General features: G+C 42.2%; 1 protein-coding gene across 1 annotated transcript; it reads left to right on the forward strand.

Moving 5' to 3' along the window:
* Positions 1-2,511: 2,511 nt before the first annotated feature.
* On the forward strand, positions 2,512-6,137 carry PATE1 (prostate and testis expressed 1). Its single transcript, XM_008021404.3, has 5 exons — positions 2,512-2,588; positions 2,896-2,931; positions 3,637-3,672; positions 3,960-4,082; positions 4,866-6,137. The coding sequence occupies exons 1-5, from the start codon at positions 2,537-2,539 to the stop codon at positions 4,997-4,999; spliced, it is 381 nt and encodes a 126-aa protein (XP_008019595.1). The 5' UTR covers positions 2,512-2,536; the 3' UTR covers positions 5,000-6,137.
* Positions 6,138-23,027: the final 16,890 nt, after the last annotated feature.

Consider the following 23,027-nt stretch of genomic DNA (forward strand, 5'->3'; position numbering starts at 1 on the left):
TCTTTCTTGGATCTGCCCATATTGTCTGAATATTTCCTCCATCTTTCATGTCCCTCAAGAGGATAGAATGACTCTGATTTCATCTAGTTTAAGTCACCCAGAGCTATGCTGTTCACTTGCCTGAGGGAAAAGAACAGGCTATTCTGATCTGACCATTCCTTCAAAGCCTGACAGAGAAGAACTGTTCCTTCTCTGCACGCTACTAGTGTTAAGTCCTGTGGTGTTAGGAAAACTCCAGCAGCCTGGCCACTGGTGCTGCAGTGGAACCATATCTGTGGTTCATCTGGTTTACCCTCCTCATATGGAAGGTCTGCCTAAGCTGAGATGTCTTTCCTCAAATCCTGGTATTCATCACTAGCCCAGTTAATATATTCAAAATGCTTATTATGTAAAAACATCTCAGTTACCAGTGAAACTCAGGATGTGTTGCTGTATCCCCTGTGAAGCGTAGATTTATTTCTTTTAAAATTAATAACTGATTGGAAGGTGAATTTCCATTCAAAAATCATCATTTTTTTTAATTTGCAGGATAACATTGGAGATGCAAACTAAAACTTCTCAGCCATAATCTAAACATCTTCTAATCGCACACAGAGACGTGACTAAGTACCCCATCACTCTCAGAGTTGCCAGGGCTTACTCTTCTGGACTAATTGAGTCTCCTGAACTCTGTGCTAGAGAGGAGGGATCATGAATAAAGGGCTTTACAAAGTTCCATAGGGTTCAAAACAATAAGGCAAAAGGGATTCTTGAATACTTTTTGGCCACAGGTCTGGAATTTATGACATAAGAAGAATTTGGTGGTGGGGAGTCCCTTAAGGCAAAAAGTAAAAGGATTAAAGTCACAAAGAAAAGGAGCAGAGTGAGACTCAGTAAGAAAATCGGTATTAGGGCCAGGAGGCTAGGGAGTATTCATACATTTGAGGAGATGTTAGGGGTAAGTCGATAAAGGAGTTCAAATATAAGCAAGGAATACAGGTGGATCAGTACAAATCATTGGCTGGGAGGAGGAGATTTCTGCTGTAGGGGAAGTGGTATAATAACATTATAGAGGCGTAATTAGGTAAGGAGACGTTTCTGACAGGGCGGAAGAAGAGAACTTTTCCTCCTTTCTTATGGGTGCCATTAGGCAAATAATTATGGGGTTCCTGGAAGGAAAGGAGGGGAAACCTCAAAAGGCAAAAGAAAGGAATGTAAAGATGCAAGGGAAGATGCTAAAGTTCAGGGAAATGAGAGGAAGGAAAGGAAGACTTCTGTCCATGAATACGCAGAACACAAAAATCGATGCTGTCATGTGTGCATGCGTGTGTGTGTGTACTCATGTGCATATGTGTGCACAAGTGTGTATGTAGTACATTAATACTTCATGGTGTTATTTTAAAACTTCATCAGCGTAGTCAGTGCCAGGTCAGGAGTTAGTATATAAGTCTCTTCCTCTGTGCATGGAAATGCCAGTTTGATCTTTTGACATGTGATAATAACCTCCAAAATATCATGGATGCAAAAATCTCTTATACATTACTCTTGCTGTCCCCAACCACTTCAGCCAACATCTTGCTTAGACCACCATCGCACTTGGCTGTAGACCTGCATTGTGCCCTGCTGCAACCTGCTTCCTTCCAGTTGCTACTCTTCTTCTCATATAGAGAAGATGTTCCTAGCAGTATATGCTTTGCCCTAAGCACGGGCACAGGCTCTTCCGTCAGTTCTCTACAATGACAATGAAGACTAAGCTGCAACATTCATTACAATGCACTGAATGCATAGCAATAACTGAAGGAAATGAACAGAAAACTTAGAATGAGATACTAGATATGGCTCCTCTTAGAATCCACGGGTTCAATCCCCTGGCCTGCCATCGAGTGAGAAGGACCAGCTTACCTTTCTCCAGATGAAGTAGTCTTAAATCTCTCTCTCTCAACTAAAGTCTAAGTCGCAGCCACGAGGAAGCCCCAAGAAAGGAAACAGTTTCCTCCTCCCTTTCATTTTCTACCCTAGGGTCTGCTTCTTTCCAGGATGATTGACAGTGAGAAACTTTACTCTCCTCATGGGAACCCTCTGTATGCCTCTGAGCCTAACCTTTCTCTGTATTCCTAGAGGTATGTATTTTTAAGTCTGTGTTCAGCCTTCTTTTTGCCTTTCTGCATTCCAATGATTTATACTTATATATTCTCTCAGCTTTAATCAATGTCTTGATATAGATGACTCTCAATTCTACCCATCCAGCCCAGTTTTTATCTTTGCATTCTTTTACAGTATGGTATAGTGAAAAGACCATAGAACCTGGCATCAAAAATCCTGAGTGGTAGAACTGGAATAAATCAGATTCAGGATTGACCTAGCCATTCCCTCTCCCACCAAGTTGCAAGGGAGAGAAATTACAGAGACATTGATTTCCCTAGGAGCAGCGTATGCCTTCCAAGAGCTTCCACAACATCCCCACCCCTAACCTTTCGCAGGAAAGCCCAACTTTGCAGGGGTATAAATAGGCACTCTTGAATCTTCTTGCTATAGCCTGGCCCTCCCTCTTTCCAAAATGGACAAGTCCCTCTTGCTGGAACTCCCCATCCTGCTCTGCTGCTTTAGGGGTGAGTCCCTAGGGTTGACAGCTGGTAAGAATCCTGAATTTAGGAACAGGTGAGAGCACTCATGGCAGAGGCCTTCTCATGGAAGTCCTGTCGTAACAGAAACATGATGAGCTTCTGCTCTAATGTTATGCCTTCTACCCGGGGTATGTCATATCCCCAGGACCTTAACTAAAGCTCTTCTCCCTTCCTTTATGGGGGGAAAGAGGCAGATCAGAGAGGAATCGAGTGGATTTCACAGAAGCTTTGAGATGGGGTTTGGAAAATGAAGTCTACAGACAGTGTATCTTTTTTTTTTTTTTTTCAACAGCGGTATCTGGATCATTTTTAAAGAGAAAATTTGCAGGTGAGTAGAAATAGATAAGTGGTATGAGAAGGGGCAGGTCTGAGGAGGAAAAGATGGGTGGGGTGAGGTGAGCACCAGGGGCTAAAAAAAAAAAAAGAAATAGACCTTGAGTTCCAACACTCAACAACCTCTTCCAGCAGGACAGAGCTGGGATGGGAGCTGATTTTAGATTTGACAAAATAACATTAGCATCAACGGACAAGGTCAGGAGTGAGTGTCAGTGAAGGGCAAGGGCAAGGAAAAGGGAAAGGAGGAAGTGGAATATTGGCTTTTCATGTGTTGCTTGGCCAAATCTAAAGAATGACAACTTCAGGAATTTCAGGTTGTCCCCATTGTCAGATTCCAGGCACCCACAGGTAAGAGTCAATTAAGACTCTTACCTTAATTGTGCCACACAGAGTCAATTAAAAAGAAGGAATGAAGCAAAAAAGCATGTGCACTTATCTTTCTCCTTCTGGTCTGTGCTGCATCCTATAGGAATGGTTAGATGAATCTGAGAAGCCTCGAAGAGGTGAAGAGATTTAGAAGGAGAGAAGAGGTGCAGAGATGCCCAGTAGGTGACTAGTCATTAGGGGGACAGAGGTCCTGGAATGGCTCCAATTTAAGAGTACAGGATGGACCCTGAAGGGCAGATTATAACAACCCAATACAAGAGTAAATCTCAGGCACATTTCAGATGTGTTTTCTTTCTCTTTGCAGGTACAGTCAATGAAATAGCTACTGTGGAATATGAATTTCCTCGTAAGTATGAAGAGGACCTGCTGATCATCTCAGTCTTGATAATGTTTCACTTTTCCTTGTTCCTCCACCTTTCTTTCCCCTCCCATTTTTCAGGCTAAAATTCCTGAGACCATAAACCTCAGTCACTCTCGTGGCTTAGAGTATTTCCGCAGAGGAAGATGTTCACGCTTGATGGGCTCTGGCAAAGTCCTCTGGCTCCAGGCAGACTTCTAACCCAAAAAGGGAGAGGGGTTCTTTTGTGGTAGTGCCATTGCTTCTCAATTCTCTTTCCCCACTCTCCGGCCAAGTGATAGAAATTGTTCAGTGTAGGATGTGCCACCTCCAGTTCCCGGGAGAAAACTGCTCCAGAGGAAGAGGAATATGCACAGCAGGAACTGAAGAGGCCTGCATGGTTGGAAGGATTTCCAAAAGTAAGTTGTGGGTTGGGGAAAAGAAGAATGGGTAGAGGAAGTAGACAGGGACATATCAGCCACAGGGGAAAGGGGAGACCTTACTTTACTTTTACTATAGGCAGTCTCACACCTGCGATGGCTGATTCCTTCATCCGCATCATATACCGTAATGAAAATTAGATGGAAGTGGTCACTAAGGAGGGTGGGGGCCTACAGCTAAGGAATTAGTATTTTGAGAAGCCTGAAGAAAACAGAGGAGAATAAATCGAGGTGAGAGAATAGGTGTCATCTATGCCCAATGGGTAACAGTGGGTTGTTGAGAGGAGGGGGCTTTTGGTCCTTGTGCCTCTTGTGCCTGTCTGGGTTTCCTTACAGTTGGTTCTAAACTGTGGAAATAGAAGGGCCAGCATCATCAGTAGACTGTGGCTGAATTGCCCTGGATGGTTAAGACAAGACATCATGATTTCTCTTTTTCCACCCTTTGTGCTAAATTGTCTCTTGGCATTTATAACCCTCACTTAAATCAGTGTTAAGATTCTCAAGAGAAACACCCAGCTTTGGCATTCCCTGAATTACTGTTCTCCTTACTGCCCTACCCCCAGTAATCATTTTAGACTGCTCCATCGCTGCATTTCTTTTGGGAAGCCCCCAACTTGCGACATCTTCCAGTTCTTTACATTTGAATAACGGAGCTTTGAACTACACAAGATTCTCTCTATATGTTGGTGTGGTCTGGAGAAAAGTCTTTTTGCAGAAGTTTCATGGCCAGGCTTTCTGATCTGTTTTTAATCCCTTCCACAGAGGACGGTACTCCCTGGTTAACCTTCAAGGACTGCCTAAAGAACTGTGCTGACGTGAAAGGCATAAAGTGGAGTGTCTATTTTGTGAGCTTCAGCTGCTGCAGGAGCCACGACCTGTGCAATGAAGACCTTTAGAAGTTAATGCTTCTTCTGTGACTCCAATTTCTGGGTGAGGTTGTTGCCTCAGCCTCTTCACAATGACTTTCTTTGAAAAAATCTCTCTCACACACACACACGCACACTACAGAAGAGGATTGCAAAGACATGGCTCCATCTTCTGCACATGAAAGGAAAGTCCCTCTCCTTTTCTAGTCTCTGTCTCATCCCTTAAAATAAGTAAATAAATAACCTTGAGAGCAAGAACAAGATCAATATATCCTGCAGGTTGCCATAAACCCTTGCGCTTTCACTGTATAGCCAGTTTGTTCAGAAAAGAAGGAAAAGGATAGTTTAATTTCAAAAAAGAATCCCTTCCTCTTTCCTCTGCTGCTTTCCTTCCTTCAGTGGCAGGGTATTTTAATATTTTTCACATTTTTTTCTCTCTGTGTTATCTTTCTTATCCCACTCCAAAGAAAGCACATAACTGTGGTCTGAAGGGATGGGGAGTAGCAACGTAAAAAGAAGTGGCTCAAGTCTTCTTGGAGTTTGTTCATGAATGTTAATCCCAGGGTGAGGAGAAGATTGGGACATAGAAAGGAAGCTGCACCAGAACCACGAACAGAGAAAGATTGTGTGCCTTCTAGAATCAGATCTGTTTGGGACTAGTGGTTGGAGAATAAAAGCAGGAGAAGTCTATGAGATTCTAGAGATAGTACCTGCATCCAGCTTCCCTGGCAAACTCACAAGGAGGCATCAACCTCTAGACAGGGAACAACTGCAGGATACTTCCAGGGGACAGAACCACCAGCAGGAACACAAATATTCCCATGCCTAGAGCATGGCATGGAGGAAGCTGAGAACTGTGCAGTCTGAGGAAGCCATTTGAGTCTGGCCACTAGACATCTCATCAGCCACTTGTGTGAACAGATGCCCCATGACCCCAGATGCCTCTCCCACCCTTACCTCCATCTCACACACACTTGGGCTTTCCACTCTGTGTAATTCTAACACCCTGGAGAGAAATGGCAGCGTGACCGAACATGTTCACAAGGGTAGAGGCTGATTTCTAATGAAACTTGTGGAATGAAGCCCAGAAAGAGTGAGGAATTATATTATATTATATAAAAATAATAATAAAAATATAAAGAAAGCTACCTTTTTTTCTATACCCAAATTGCGTATCCTTCTTTCTCTCTCCTCCAACCTCTTCCTAATTCCTTTAACAAACATATGTTCAAAGCCTACTATGTTCCAGGTACTGCTAGACCCTAGTATGTATACAGCATCATAATCCCTATCCTCATGGAGCTTAAACTAATGGGAAAGACAGATCTTAAGTAAATAATAATAATAGCTTCTACTTATATGACAATTACTATATGAGAGGCATTGCTATAAACACTTTTTATCTTCTGACTCAGTTACTCTTCACACAAATCTGAAAGTCATACTACTCTCTATGTGGGTCAGTCAGAAACCAAAAACAGCACCAGTTATTTTTTACAGAGGTTTTAAAATTAAGAGTGGTTAACCAGGTATTAAAGGACACAAAAAGCCAAAGGGAGATATTGAGTTAACAAAGACAGAAACTGCAAGAAACAGCTAAAACCTGTAAGTCTAGGGAAACACAAGGAAAATGTTGGACGTCCATACTTCTAAGATCACTTTAGAAGTGTGGGGAAAGGAAGTGCAGCTGGAGGATCTCTTGAGCCCAGGAATTCAAGGCTGCAGTGAGCTATGATTGTACAGTGGCACTCCAGCCTGGGTGACGAAGGCGGATCCCATCTCTAAAATTAATTAATTAATTAATTAAAAAGTGTGAGGGAGGGATCCCTTGGAACTAGAACCCAAACATCTCAGGAACAAAGGACCTCCATGAAAATAAAATGCATACCTTTAGGGAAGGGGAACTGTTCAGATGGTGCTGGTATCTCTGTGGGGCACCAGGAAGCTGGTTCTGAAAGTGTGGGGGGAAAACCATGGAACAAAACCAACTATAGCTCTGAAACCAACTGCCACTGCCCAGGTAAAAAGCTGTTGAGAGGAAGAGGAAACAGGAAAAGATGCATCCCTTGTCCAGCTTGCCAGTCTCCCTCCAGCACTCCCTACTGGCAGAATTTAACAAGGATCTAGCTTGCAAAAACCACCATCATAAAGCAGAATATAGAAGTCTGAACTTAAAACTGAGAGACAATCATTTAATACCAGTTCAATCACGCCTTTGACCTTTCAACATCTGTGCATACCTTTTTATGTGTTTGGACTCCATTAAACAAGAGAGGCAACTTCTTGCTTTTGCCTAAAGAGATGCATTATCCATACTTGTATGGATACAAGTAAAGATACTCTTATTTTTTCTCTAAATAAGGACACAAGAGTCCTAAAGTCATCTCTATCTCAGAGTGATATCCTTGATATTCATTTCCATGCAATGTTAAATACTCTTGAAATTCAATCAATTCCACCTGTCAACTACCGTCAATAATTTTATGTAAAATAACAAAGAGATAGAGGAAAACAAGAAGAAAATATGACAAGAAAGGAAAAAGATACGCCTAGGTACCCAGTGTTTGTTTGTTTTTTTAACTGCTAATGAGGCTGCAAGCAATATTTATAACTTCCTTCTTCTGCTACCAATTCTATATTTTGTTTTCCACTACTAGAACCTCACTGGGTCAGCATTATCTATCGGGTGGGATGATGAAAATCTTCATTCTTGAAAGGTTAACATTTTTAATGGCATGGATTTGTTTTTTCAGTTTCAGAGCTTTATATTTACTGTAATTGGACAGGAAGAATAAAGTAGCACTTCAGAGAATTTCCTGTATTCCAGACACAGTCGTCTCTACTTCATTGTGCAACAGCCATGCAATTCCCTTTTAATAATGGGGATCAGTTTTCTCAGCCTGTAGAATAACCTCTATGCTTATATTGTGGCATGGAGGCATCAGGATCCCAAAATGGTCTTAGCATTCAAATCAACTAAAGTATTGTTATGTTCCGTAGTGGAAGCATTTTTCCCTTAGTAACTAAGACTTCCAAATGAACAAAAATCAGTTGCAGGAATGGGAGAATTTATTCCCACTTCTACATCTTGAGTCTTGGACTTGTGTACTCTGACTATGGGAAAAGCAGAATTATATATTAGTTGCTGGTTCTGAGCATATATTGCATTCTAAGATATAATCTAATCTTTTCAGAGTGTTTGCCCCCAACTTATAGTTAAATTGAGATTTCATCTGACCATTCATTCCATTATTCCATCAGGCTGGTTGCTTCTGATGATGGGGTGCACGGTAAGATAAATGATTTCCATGGGCATGAACATATTGCTCTACTTCTTTGTGGTGAAATAAGTTTCTTGGGTGGAAATAATTCTGTGTTTAAAACACATTGATGGAGAATAAAGCATTCCCTAAGTCCACAGTTAATGATGGTGGCAGAAGCATTATTAACAGGAACATCCATATCCACGAATATCTGTTTATTCCAGTGAGAATAAATTCTAACCATGACAGAAGTCAAGCTGTTAGCAACTAGCCATGAATTAATGTAGACCCGTCCAGACGAAATGGATGAGACACCCTTGATTGTGGTTTAATGCTTAGGGAGTCCACTTCCCAGTTGTTGCCAGAATACCCATTCTTAAATGCCAGTTTCTCCTGTCTCAAATCAGTTCGTTATTAAACAGAAAACTAAGAGGCCACAGGTGTGCAATAGAAGAGAGAAGGCAGTGGAGCAGAACTACCTGCTCATGCAATTAACTTGTGCCATCCTGGCTGGCTTGAACCTGTTCTCTTGTTGCCTTCTCCTTAGTGGCAGATTGCTATCTAACACGCCCAATCTATGGCTTCATGACCCAGAAAACCCAGTTTATGATGGGCAGCTCAGGTATCATGATTACTTGATGACCCATTGTTAGAGAAACTGATTAGAGAAGATTAAATTACTTGCCAAAGTCATATAAATAGAAAATGACAGAGGCAAGAGTCAAACTTAGGCTGCTTGTCTCAAGTCTTTACTCTTAATGATTACGCATAAATAACTAAGAAATAACTATAACAGGTGTAGGAAAAAATACAGGGTGATAAAAACAGAAGACAATGCTAACTGGGGTCTTAGGAAAGCTCTTTCTAAAGTTACGTTCAAGCTTAGAACCGTGGGCTAACCTATTAGGTCAGGGCAAGAGGGAGACGGTCGGGGGCAACCATGTACCAAAAGCACCTTCCTTCCAGGTAAAGGGAACAGGAGGTGCAAACCATCTGAGTAAAGAAGTTCCCTGCATGACCCCTTCCTTTGAGTGTTGTTTCTTTTTTCTCGTGAATTCAATGATTCTCTTTAGCCCTTTAGAAATCATCGTGGCCCATGTGTTTTTTGTTTTCTTTTCTTTTCTTTTCTTTTCTTTTGTTTCAAGGTACATCTGCCTTAGGTTTAAGATTCAGCTTTCTATTTTGGAGGATAGTAAACTCTCTCCTCATACACAGACTTATGAGATTATAAGAACAGAAGGCAGGCCAGGTGCAGTGGCTCACGACTGTAATCCCACCACTTTGGGAGGCCGAGGCAGGCAGATCACCTGAGGTCAGGGGATCGAGACCAGCCTAGCCAACACGGTGAAACCCCATCTCTACCGAAAATACAAAAATTAGCTGGGCACGGTGGCACGTGCTTGTAGTCCCAGCTACTCAGGAGCCTGAGGCAGGAGAATTGCTTGAACCCAGGAGGCGGAGGTTGCAGTGAGCTGAGATCACGCCACTGCACTCCAGCCCGGGCAACAGAGCAAAACTCTGTCTTGAAAAAACAAAAAAACAGAAGGCAGGCTATTTGGCCCCCAAGAGATGAAGATATAGCATGATCTCTGTCTCTCTCTTCTAAAGTCAGCCCTAGATAAGTTCTGAAACTGGGTTTCTATCAACAAAACCATGAGAAGTTTGAGAAGTTCTGGCAGGAGGTGTTCAGTCGTCTGAAGCAGTGTGTTTGTGCCAGGGTGGGTCCGCGGGTGGTGGTACTGTTGGCCATAATCTCAGCGTATTAGAGAGCTATCTAAATTCTTGTGCTGTGTTTTTCTGTGCTCATTTATCTTCTACATCTCTGTGGGACTATATCACCTGTTACTTCAACACAGCACAAGAACTTTGTGAGAAAGTGGGTGTGTGAGACAGAGAGGAAATTAAGGCACACTAATTCTTTTTAACAGGAGGCTATTCCTGCAATAACTAATCAACTTTCATGATAATGGTATTAATCTATTCGTGAGGGTAGTGCCTTCATGATCTAATCACCTTTTAGAGGCCTCACCTTCCAATACTGTTACATTGGCAAATAAATTTCAACATGGGTTTGGAGGAAACATTCAAACCATAGCATTCAGCCCCTGGCCCTCCCAAAATTTATGTTCTTCTCACAAACAAGGTACATTCATTCCATCCTAATAGCCTCAAAAGTCTTAACTTGTTCCAGCACCAACTCAAAAGGCTAAAACCCAGAATCTCACCTAAATCAGATAAGGATGAGACTCAAGGCATGCTCCAACCAGAGGCAAATACTCATTCAGCTGTGAGCTTGTGAGATTAACAAGTTATGTGTTTCTAAAATACAGTACTGGGACAGGCATAGTATAGAAATTCCCATTCCAAAGGGGAGAAATACAAAGAAAGAAAGGGGTAACTGGTCCCCAATAAGTCCAAAACCCAACAGGGAAATTATTAAGTCTTAAAGTTGGAGAAAAATCTCCTTTAACTCCATTCTGGGCACACTGGGTTTGGTTTATCAAGGGCTCAAACATCCCTTCCACTATGGCTTTGCTGGGCTCAGTATACCCAGAAGCTTTCATAGACTGGAGTCTCATGCCTGCAACTCTCTCAGGCTGGTGTTGCATATTGACAGTGCTACAATTCTGTGGTCTTTGGTTGGTCCATTCCAAAGGCTTTTAAACTGATATCAATTCAAGTTCAATCACATATAATAACTCTACTCCTTTATAGTTCTGCCACTTTATGTTATTGATATCATAAATTATGTCTTTCTGTATTGTGTACCAATTAACATAATTTATAATTATTTTATTCATTTTCTTTTAATGTGTATAAAATAAAAAGTGGAGTTACAATCCAAAATTATAATAATATCAGTTTTGATATTTGCCTATGTATTTGTTTTTACTAGACATCAGCATATTTCCATAAGGCTTCAAGTAACTCTCTAGCATACTTTTATTTCAACTTGAGGAACTTCTTTTAAAATTTATTGAATGGCAGGTCTAGTGGTAATAAACTCACTCAGCTTTTATTTATCTGAGAATTTCTTACTTTTTTCCTCACTTTTGAATAACAGTTTTGTCAGATACAGAATTCTTAGCTGACAGTTTTTTTCTCTTTCCATTCTTTAAATATACTACCCCACTGTCTTCTTGCCTGCAAAGTTTCTCATGAGAAATCCACAGATAATGTTACAGAGGATTTTTGTGTGTGTGCCAAGTTACATTTCTCTTGCAGCTTTCAAGAGTCTCTGTCTTTGGCTTTCAACAGTTTGATTATAATGTGTCTTAGTATGGATTTCTTTGGGTTAATCCTACATGGAGTTTATTGAGCTTCTGGATTGGTAGATCCATGTCCTTGCCTCAGACCTGATCTTCCTCTAGCATCTCAGAGCAATCCCAGGACCTTGCTCTGACTGCTTGCCTGAATCCCCAAACCCCCAGAAACTCCCGACCCTTCATATCCTTCTGTATAGCCAATCCACATCAGCCTGCTGACCAAGCCCCATTTACCCTCCTCCTAACTGCCCTCCAAACTTTCTAGCCTCAGACAGCCTTGAAGGTACCATGGAAGGCACTATTATGCATAAAATAGAGGAGTTAGGCATAGAAGTGATATAGTCAGATGCCTTTAATTTACACAGAAGAAACAAGACTCAATTAAAAGATCAACCCAAATAAAGGTGGAGGAAGACCCTGATTCATGCCCTTTCAGTTATCAGGCCAGAGACCATGTTGGTAGGTGAGGGAACCATGGAGTATGAATTGGGGGTCAGATACGAATTCTGAGTCATTTCCCTTCATTAGTTCAGTTCCTGCCACATGCCCGGCATAGGGCATAACTTACTGAACTTGGTGAAAGGAGCCCCATAGCCCTGCTCCTATGGCTTTGCCTCGCCTGAGTCACCAGGATGTCAGTCTCTGAGGGTGAGAGGGCTTTCTTCTGAGTCTCTCCCTCTAGCCTTATTTCAGCTTGCCAGCCTCCTGCGTTCCACACCCTCAGTGTGATCGTAGCACACCACCTTTGGGAGTGACGAGCATAGGGATAGGGGATTCCTGCAAGTCACTGCCAAATAGCAGTTCTGGAGCTGTTTCCATGGCTGTAGCTTCAGATCTCCTCACTTGCCCTTCCCACTGCAGGCTGCTGGGACACTGACAAGTCAGGCTGGAGAGGAGGGACTGGATGCTGCAGCTCCCTAGCTGTGACCTCTGCCTGTCCTCCCCTGCCTGAGAAAACCTTTGTGTAAAGCACATGAAAGTGATAGTATTGACCTTTGGTTCACAAAAATTTATTATAAAAGTGATTCAGGAAGAATAGGAAGTGGTACTACCCAACATGATATTGTGGGACCCATTATCTCTATATTCCCAGACCAAGAGTGATCCAGGCAGACGCTCACCTCGTCTGCCAAAATTAAAAGTGTTGTATGCTATGGCTGATGACAGATCGTTGAATACATTCTTTTTTCTTGTTTTCAACAGTAGCTTAGATCCCCTAGCCAGGGTAGATGTCAGAAACTTCAGGCTTCAAGAGCCACTCTCAGAGGTCACGTGCCCAGGGAGGGCAGTGAGCTAGGGTCTACAGCTGATGCTCTGGTGTGGGAAGGGAAAGAGCCTGGCAGTGGGGTGGCTGCAGGAGCGGCCTGATAAAGGTCAACTACCACTAAGGCTTAGATTTGGCTTGCATGTTGGAGTGGGCAGGAGATCAAGAACAGTTTCTTCTAGATGTCCTTTCGGGTCAGAGGCTCAGGTTCAGAGCAGACTATCTGGTTTTTCTTGGTGAGTGAGCAATTAGGACATTCACTGAGCTTTACTGTTGAGATTCAGTGAAACTAGACTCTGATTTACAATTCTGGGTTGCCACAGACTGAGGAAATATCTAGAGAATGCATAGAGATTCCAAGAAGCTCAGGTGAAATGTCTAGAGAGCCTCTCCTAGTGTCTCTTCCCCTTTTCTAGAGTTCCCAACTCTTGAAGATTTGCTGGCAACTCAGAAGTGTCGTTGTAGCTGTTCCAAACTTCTAGGAAAAGGTAGTCTTCTGTAGGTTGTTGAGGAGTGAGGAGGTTGTGGAAAAAAGGAAGGAGAAAGCGTAGAGGGACCGGTCAGTGCTCTTGGGATATAACCTATTCTGCACCCAAGTCCAAGTCAGACAAAATTTCCCAAGCTGTAACACAGCGTGACAGGAAATTTATCACTCAGTTGTTTCCTGAGGCCCCAGATGGTGTAAAGTCACAGATAACACTCTATTAGATGAGAAGGTCAAGAACTCCTTTACTTACACCACAATGAGTGGAAGGAACCAGGAACCAGGCAAGAGAATGATAGAGAACGTCATGCTCAGAGGAAGGGAAGGCAAAGCAGTGCCTGATACTGCCTTACTGATTATCTACCATACTGATGATCTTAATGATTACTGATAATCAGGAAATTCTTTAACTGCTATCAAGATTTCTACTGCTTGACCTCCAAGGGTTTCACATGCTGCTGCCATTGCTGCCTCTGCCTCTCTTTTCCTGCCCTCTTTTATTAGCCGTGCCTTTGCTATCTTGTTCAATGAAGTCACTTCCTCACTGAATCCTAGCTGTGGGGTAGAAGAGGTAGAGAACTGGCTAAGAACAGTTCCTTTACCTCTATGCGGAGGCCATTTAAGATAAGAAGTTTCTTATCATTTGGATACTCACTTGTCTGAATTTAAAGCAGGAACTCTGAGGGAGGTTTCCAATGCATCAGATAAGGAAATGACCTAGAAACCATTGCACTGTGTTTCACAAAATTGTATGCATCTGGAAGAACGACCATCCTGCCACCCGCTTCCCCTGCACATGTAGCAACACACACACAACCACCTCGCTGATTCCTCATTTACTTGGGGGATGTAATAAAATGTGATCCTCTTGCTATCCCTATTCAAACAGAGAGAATGACATAGAAATCTCCTGTCTAAAATTGTAGTCTTCCCAGCGCCAAAAAAAAAAAAAAAAAAAAAAAAAAAAAGGTAGTAGATTCAAAACTTCAGCTCAGACTTTGTGAAGTCAATCATTGAGTATCAAATTACAGAGGTTTTGCTGCTTAAAAGCGTAGGACCCATGGTCTCATTCTTATGCCCCTGAACCTCTGGGCAGGGCTTGAAGCAGGAGGATGAATAATTAAGCCTATTAATGCAAATTTCATCCTCACGGTTGATGGGCTTATATTAGGTTCTAATTTACTCAGCAAAATATTTATCTCTGTAAATTGATGTTTGCATTTGAGGTAAGCCAGTTTCCAACTGGATACCCCATGATGGAAGAGGCATTGTCTCACCTTGTATTGCTGGGAAGCTCTTAAGAGGAACAGGAGTCCAAGAGCTGAAACCAATCCTTGCTCCTTGCACAATTTGGAGAGCTAAAGCCCATGCTAGCCTGTCCTCCTGAATAACATGCCCCCACAAACCTGCAGCAATGTTTATCAGTTCCTTGCTTTGGAAGTAAAATTCCACGGGTTACTGAGTACCACTCTCAGACTTCTGGGAAGTGGACAGGCCTTACCTTATTCCTGGGTTCATTCCTTCAACAAGTGTGTATTGGATGCCTGCCACCTACTAGGTATTGAGAAGTGGCTTGAGGTAATGAGAATACTACTTACAGCAAAAGAGATAAGTGAAAACAATGGTGTTTTGCATAAAGATTCAGAGACTTGGAGATAGAGGAACAAAGCTAGGGCCTGAGTTATATCCACAAGGGGATCACCTGAGATAGATTTCACTTTCCTTCTCTTTCCATTGGACTGTGGAGTCATATTGAATGTGTAGTTTGCATTTTAGTTCTGCCTTTGTCAACTGCTCCATAAGTCTGATACATTTATACATCCCTGAATGATAGTAATGTTGGAAATAGAGAAGCTGGGCCCTCCTAGTTAAATTCTTTACTGAGATCCATGTCATGGCAGCAGCATCGTATTTGGGATAAAACTCCCTACAGTTTCTAGCTCTGCTACTTATGAGACTTTGAGAAAGTAACTTGACCTCTCTATGCTTCATGAGGTTGTAGAAAAAATAAAATGGGATAATGTGCATAAATGGCTTAGGTCAGCACTTGGCACAAGAAAGTGCTCGTTATCTATTTAATATTAAAATTATAATCATAATAAATTTTATTATATCAAGAAGGACAGTTGTTGAGTCCCAGAGAGTGACCTGTTGTAAATGAACCAGGGCTCGTGATGGAAATGAGATGTGCAGTTATAGCATTGAAGTGAATCATGAGCAAAATAAGACTAATCTTTTCCCTCAAATGTGCTTGCAAGAAGAGTGCTTTGAAGGGGGAGTTTTCAGGAAGTGTAGAAACTGAATTCGAAGAGGAGTATTTTGAACTGCTGCTGGATCAAACCACTGAAACGTACAGGCTTATCCTCCTTTGGGGCAGAGGAGCAGCCAAGCATAAGAAAGAGCCTGTAGGTCTGGCCCTAGATCCTTCCTGTGGGTTCAAAGCAGCTAATGCCTTGGGATAGATGGCCAACATTTATCAGCCTGGGAATAGAAACCTGATTTCATAGATAGTATTAGAGAAAACATATTCACTTTCTGACCACCTCCGTAGGAAAAAAAAAAAAAAATCTTTACTTATATGAAGAGGTTAAATGAGTTATTGCAGAGGCAATAATTTGGAAACGGGAAACATGGGAGCCCGGTTTGGAGATTCAGGACCCACTGGAGAAGACGTCCAAGGTTTTTAACAGTGAAACGTTATTGTAGAAGCTTACATTTCATGAGGTACAAAAGAGTTCCTGGAAAATTCTCACTGTTAACATAGTTAATTCAACAAGAAGGAGAGAGAAGAAATACTATGTTGGTTTTGTAACAAAAAGACTCAAACTCTGTAAAATATTTGAAGAGATTTATTCTGAGCCCATTATGAGTGACCATGGCCCATGATGCTGTCCTCAGGAGGTCCTGAGAACATGTGCCCAAGGTGGTAGGGGTGCAGCTTGGTTTCATGCATTTTAGGGAGACATGAGACTTCAATCAAAAACATTTAAGAAATATATTAATTTGCTCCCAAAAGGCAGGACGGCTTGAGGTGAGGGCTTCCAGCTTATAGGTAGATTTAAAAATGTTCTGGTTGACAATTGGTTAAGTTTATCTAAAGACCTGAGATCAACAGAAAGGAAATGTTTCGGTTCAGAGAGAGGGTTGTGGAGACCAGGTTTCACTGTGCTGAGGAAGCTCTCAGCAGACTTCAGAGGGAGTAGCTTGTAAAATGTTTCTTGTGGGCTTAAAAGCGTGCCTGGCTCTTAGATGATTATTTCCTGGGTCTTGAAAAAAAGAAAAAGTGGGGGAAAGGGGATTCCCTATAGAAAATGGATTATTCCCAAAAGAAATACCTTGTTGTAGGGTAATTTCAAGATATGGCCAGGAAATATATTTGGGGTTAAGCTATTTTGATTTCCTTCCTTATTCGTTATGTGACATGCCAGAGTCAGGTCGGAAAGCAGGCCACATTATACAGGGTGAAATCAAATCCCTCTGGTGAGACTTCACGGTTTGGAGGGCAGATTCTCCAGGCCCCTTAGCTAGGATTTGAGCAAGATAAAACAAAATCAGAGTTAAGTTCTCAGTTTGCAGGAAAGCTAAGAAGACTCTCAAGCTGGCATTCTGAACCCAAGCTCAGCCTTGTCAGGAGGTGCTGAAGTAGGTCCGGCCAAGCAGCAGGTCCGGGCAGGACCTTAGAGGCCTCTGAGACTGGGAAAAGTTGTAACAGGAAAGGTTTATTTTATTTTTGATGTGATTTTTCTCTTTTACGTCTTACAGTAGCCATCCTGATGCTAGTATAACCTGGGTATCTCTCTGTTCAGGAGTGAAACAAGATTTGGTACAGAAAAAAAAAAAAAACCTAAAATAATACAGTAATAAACAGGGTTTGAAATTTAAAATCTGATGATGCAACATGACTGCAGCCTCTTAAGTTGGAGAATTATTTTGAGAAGGGATTTTCCAAACTCCTTTTATCTTTCACCTATTATATCAACAACTGAGCCTGAGACACCATATCAAAAAATAGTCCCACGATTTAGAGGGGATATCTCAGCCCATTAGTCTGTGAAGCCTCGGTGGCTGTATGTTAGAAAGAGAGAATGGGAAGAGGGGGGATGAGTGAGTAAAGATAGCAGAATGTCAAAATTTCTCAACCATTTGTGTCTGATAGGTGAAGAGAAAGGTCACTGTGCTGACTGAGGGATTTATTCGGATTACAAGAATTGAAGTTTCTATTACACAATGGGGGCAAGAAAGACAATATTTGAAAATCGGAGAATTCACTGGAACACCTTTTATTACTCCTTTGCCTAATAGTCCTGTTCATTAGAAAACTGTAACGATGCAATCAGACAAATGAACAAGCATCCAATCCTGCAGGGTATGCCCCCAGGTGGAGAACTCCGCCCAGCTAAGACGCTACAGAAGTAAGAGCATGGGGTGGGAAGTGTAAGAGGGCCACTTTGACTGTTAGCTCAGACATCCCAGCCAGTTAAGGAAGTGGAGGCTGCAGCGAAGATTTTTACATTGTTTAGTCATTTCATTTGCCTTCCTTGAACTCCACGGCTTTATAGCAAGAGCCCTGATGGTGGCTGCTTCGTGGTCTTTTTGGTGACAGAATGATGAATTGCTGTCACCTCTCAAGCATATGATTGTAATGAGAATTTGTGCATTCTTTCACCCAGGTGAAGAAGAATGGATGCTCAGAGGCCAAACGGGTGGGGTGTGCTGGGCGTGCTGGCTTTCCTGCATTTACCGCTTTCACACCCATTCCCTACCCTTCTCCAGCCTGCTCTCTGCCCCGTATCAAATATGGCTTATATCACTGGGCCCCCAAAGCCTCTGGACTCTGTTTGAATGACCAGTGGGAATAGTGCGAAGTCATAGGCTTTGGTCTCCTGGTTCCCGCTGTAGGACTTGGCTTCGGGCTGGCTATGCTCCCAACAAGAAGTCGCTGCTCAACACACTTTCTTCCCAGTCCCAGCAGCATCTTTTCCACCTCATCCCTTTAGGTTGAGGGTGGTGAAAATCCAACCTCCTCCTGCTCCAGATCCTTGAACTCTCCTTGTGGTTCCCTTATTCCCTGCATAACCCTGTGTGATCAGGCCCTTCATAAAAAAAAACTTGTCGAAATGCTTATTGAACGTGCCATCTGTTTCCTATTTGAACCCAAAGAGTACCAATATGTTTCTCAAGACTTTGGCTAAAACCTTGAGACACGCAGGTAATATAGAAGAAGGTGTGCTGCCCAAGGTGGATGCCGCAAAGTACTGAAACAGGTGTTTTCAAGAGTTACAGGACCAACACACAATGAGGGAGATTTGACCCGTGGGCTAGACTGTTTAACTGAAAATATGATGAGTATCTTAGGTTTGGTTACCTAGAAGTGGAATCTGAGATACGAATTCTAGTGCAAGTGATTCACTAAAAAAGCACTTTCAGGAATAACTTGTAAAGGAGTAAAGAAAGCAGGGAGGGCAGGCGGAGAAACCGGGCACATACGTGGTTTCAGCTGAAGCATCAGACTCATCCCACAGAGCACGCCAGAGGATAACTGACAGCACAGGCTCATCCCATCTCTAGGCAAAGGGGCATCCTCTCGTGTCCCTGTATCAGTCATTTTTGTGTGTGTCACCCACAACAAGAGGCATTTCTAGGTGAGGTGGCTCCCCTAATCCAAGAGCAATTCTCAAGAGAAGGGTGTCACTGGTAGCTATTAGTAGCTAATATTTATAGCACTGCCCAGTAAAGAGGACCTGGACAGGGCTCCAGCTGCATCTATTAGAGTCTATACCTTATTCACTGAGATCAACTTGTTTCTCACAGTAAAAACTAATCTATCAAGGCAGTTTCCCCAGATTAGCCAAAATTTCTTGAAAATATTTTAATAGGAAGAACTACTTGCCACTGCTGCAGTTGGTCAAGGGGACATAAGGTATATTTATTATCTCCTTCCTCACCCACACCACTCTCACTTCTGCTGGTCTACGTGGCTTGACAGGTGGGATAACCCAGACCTTTATCCTTGAGGGGTCTGAGCTCCTGGTCTGTATGAACTTACGAGACTATGGTGTTGTACTTTCCTATTCACATTTCACACTGGGCAGGAGAATAACAAAAGATGACCCAGTGGGGCATGTTTATGAATATGTTTGCCTGAACACCAAATATACGCCTTCCTGCCTTCATATATAGTAGCAGTCTACCTTCTTGTGATGTTCAGGACTAATTACTCCTTCCAGCATAGTAACTGCTTTCTGTGTCTGTTAGTCTACTGGCACAAGGAGCTCAAATTGTCCAGGAGGCAGCCATAGCTTTAAGTTTTGTGAGATACCTACTGAGTCACCTGATGAAAGGGTTTCTCTTCTGGATATCAGGACATCTAGAGGCACACAATGTCAAGCTGCAGGGCAGCAAACACAAATCCCCCAAGTCATTTCCCAAATGGATCTCCAAACTTGTTGCAATGTTTCCAAACTCACGTTTCTATCTGTCGGGGGCACTACACCATATAATGGTCATTGGTTTAATGTTCCTGGGTCTGAGAACTGGCTCAGGTATGAAAACTAGCCAAGGGATTGTGACTTGTCATTCGACAGTTGAAGCCTATATTCTGCTCATTCATTTTTTATTTCTTTTGATCATATGTATTAAGCACTACTTTCAGAGGAGCACACAACTTGTTCCTAAGAAAACCATGTTTTATTCGTTATCTCTGTAGAGTTCTAAGGGCCAGGATTCTATGGCTACCATCCAGTCTTGCTACTCATTACAGAAATTTTGCCCACCTTGAATCTGATGATTAAACGCTGACACCTGGCTCTTCCTAGCTCGCGATCCTATCTTCCCCATTCTTAGGGAGCCCAATTCTGTGGCAGCACCTCTTTCCATCAGCTCCAACCTACAGAAGAAAGTCACTAGTGATCTTCTCAATTATGCTGACAAATCCTTCACCTGCAGATTTTTACTTCCTTGATAGAGGGCAGCAAGTAATGCTTCCACACTTACTTAAGTGATTTACTCTAACATGGTGAATTCTATGAGCCTTTTGTTCCCTTCTTCCTCAATCTGACAAGGCAGTTTTTGCATTTCTACTTTATTTAATGTGGGCTGACGCTTTTTCCAGCGTCTCAAGAGCCATCCATCGGTGGATCAGTAACAGTCAGTCTCCAGCGCACTTATCATGGGGAAGTGCCACACACAAAAAATTCTCCCTTATTTGGTTTCATATTCCATCCTTATCAATCCAGCTCCCTCAGGATTTACTTCCGAGTATGTTCTCCTAGTTTTAGCCAGGATATGTTAGCTAGACTCTTCAGCGACTTCCGTGTCAAACCGATCTCCTCCCTGAAAAAGAGCAGCACTTCCCTAGTTGGTCTATGATGAGCTTTGACCCAATTCATTGCTCTGGTTGCCAGCAGAGAAAGTACGGGCAGATCCTGGGAAAGTCAAGCATTATCCCGTAAGACATTTTTGTGGTCTTTCTATGCTGTTCTGGCAAAAAGACTGCTATCTTCTTGCATGGTCATTGGGACAAAAGAAGAATTTCAGGGCTTAAGGAGTTAAGTATACTAATCCAGATATCCCCATTATCCCAAGTCTCAGAGTCACACTCCTTCCTTATGAGGGCCCTGACTTTGGCTCAGGAGACTTGTCTGGGCTAAGAATTTCATTCTCTATAAAGTTATCCAATCCTGAGAGTTGAATACCATGCCTCATTATCAGTTGCAAGAAGTAAAGGTATTTCTAAATGCTGCTAAGAAAGGCCTCTGACTCACTTTGGTCTAAATTGGATTAATAAATATGAGCCTGCCATTTTCTGTCTTTGGTGCTCCAGTCGTGCTTAGCAACAGCCGTCCAATGCCACAATCCTTATCATCACTGTCATCTCTGTATTTCCCAGGAGGCAGGGATACCCACAAGCAAATGCATCTTCTTCCACCTCTTCTAAGTCCAAGTTCACCACAGTTGAAAGTTTTAACAATCACACTTCTACCACATATCAGCAATGTCAGTACTCCACCTACCACCACAGGGTACTCACTGACATTTAGCCAGTTGAACAATCCAATGGAATATTCCTTATTACGGCCTGCTTTTTGTGCCCACTCCTGTTACCAACTGTCTTTGGCCAGGTTCCACAGAAGCAGAACCTGAGAAGAGGATTCTGGTGCAAATGACGCAGTGAGGAAGTGCTCTCAGGAGAAAACTATAAGGGAATGAGGCAAACAGGGTACAATGGGGTGATGCTTGAAGAAGATATGCTTCAGGTGAAGTCAGGCTTCATCCAAAAGATAAGTCTGGAACATAAATGACACTATACCCAGCCCCAACTTGTGCAAGTTAACTTCCCTTTTATTTGCACATATCAGTCAACTGTTGGCTGTGGGGCACCCTTGGAGAGAGGGCAAACCTCCCAGTCATTTCAGGTGAGAAGCTCCTCCTGTCTGAGAGCAATGCTCAGAAGAGTGCAGCCATGAGATGTTAGCAGGAAAGAAGCAGAGTTTCTTAAGGGCTGTGCTGTCAGTAGCTGACTGCTTAGCCATAATTCAATAGGGAGTTAATAACGTGGAGAACAGTGAGAGAGTACATTTTTATGTAACTTTGTAAGAAATAAGAACAAATTCATAATGTGTTAAAGTTATAACAATGGCTGCTAGATAAAGCAGAGGATGGCTACACACAGAAGGAAAGGAGACAGCTAGTCTCGACCATCCTTGCCTGTGTCTTCCAAGCCTCCTTCCAAAGGGATCTGTGAGGGCCACAGCCCCTGTGTAGCCATGTCCTCCACGACACGACCATATGGCCTTTCCCACTACAGCAGGCACCTGACGCAAGTGCAGACAAATGTGTAGACTAGCAATGGATGTACGAAAGTATAACAAATAATGAGCTGGGACAATCAGATCATTTCTCCCAGGAATTTCAACTGGCGTATCAGAAAATAACCCATTATGAGCAGGGCCAAAATTGTAAACATGTCATGAAATCAAGGTGGGTTGAAAGCAAGCCAAAACCACGAGTATCACGAAGATACAAGAGGATAGGACATTTGTAAAATAAAGAATTATATTAGAAAAAAAATCAGATGCAGATTTAAAAAAGAAAACAGCTGATTCTGGCTCAAGGAAATATATATGTGAAGTTTGAGTAATGGAATCATTGAAATCAAGGTTCAGCAATTTTTAAAAATATTTCTAACTTCTCATTCACTTTTAGCTTTTTAAATTCTATAACATTTTTAGATTCACAAATTGTGAAGATAGCACAGAGAAGATATTGTGAAGATAGCACATACCTACAGCAAGTCCTCTAGCCCCCACCATCGTTAGCATCTTACATGACTATAATACTGTTGTCATGATTAATGAATCAATATTGACACATTATTATTAACTACAGTCAATATTTTATTCATAGTTTTTGACTTATACCCAATATCTTTTTTCTATTGAAGGATACAATATTACATTTAATTGTCGTGTCTCCTTAGGCCCCTCTGGATTACTATGGTTTCTGAAAAATTCATTGTTTTTTTATGACTTTGAGTGTTCTGAAGGGTACTGATGAGAGGTTTTGTATTTGTCTGATACTTTTCTAATAATTACACTGAAGTATGCATTCTTGGGAGGAAGACTAAATCATACCAGGGTATTATTTACATAGTTTATCATATAACTTATAACTCAGCCTTGATCATTCAGCTGAGAATCTATTACGCTTCTCTACTGTAAAGTTATTCCTTTCACCCCCTTTTCATACTATACTTTTTAGAAAGGAGTCACTGCACCGCCCA

Source organism: Chlorocebus sabaeus, chromosome 1 (genome assembly GCF_047675955.1).
Source record: "Chlorocebus sabaeus isolate Y175 chromosome 1, mChlSab1.0.hap1, whole genome shotgun sequence".
In the NCBI taxonomy this organism is placed as follows: Eukaryota; Metazoa; Chordata; class Mammalia; order Primates; family Cercopithecidae; genus Chlorocebus; species Chlorocebus sabaeus.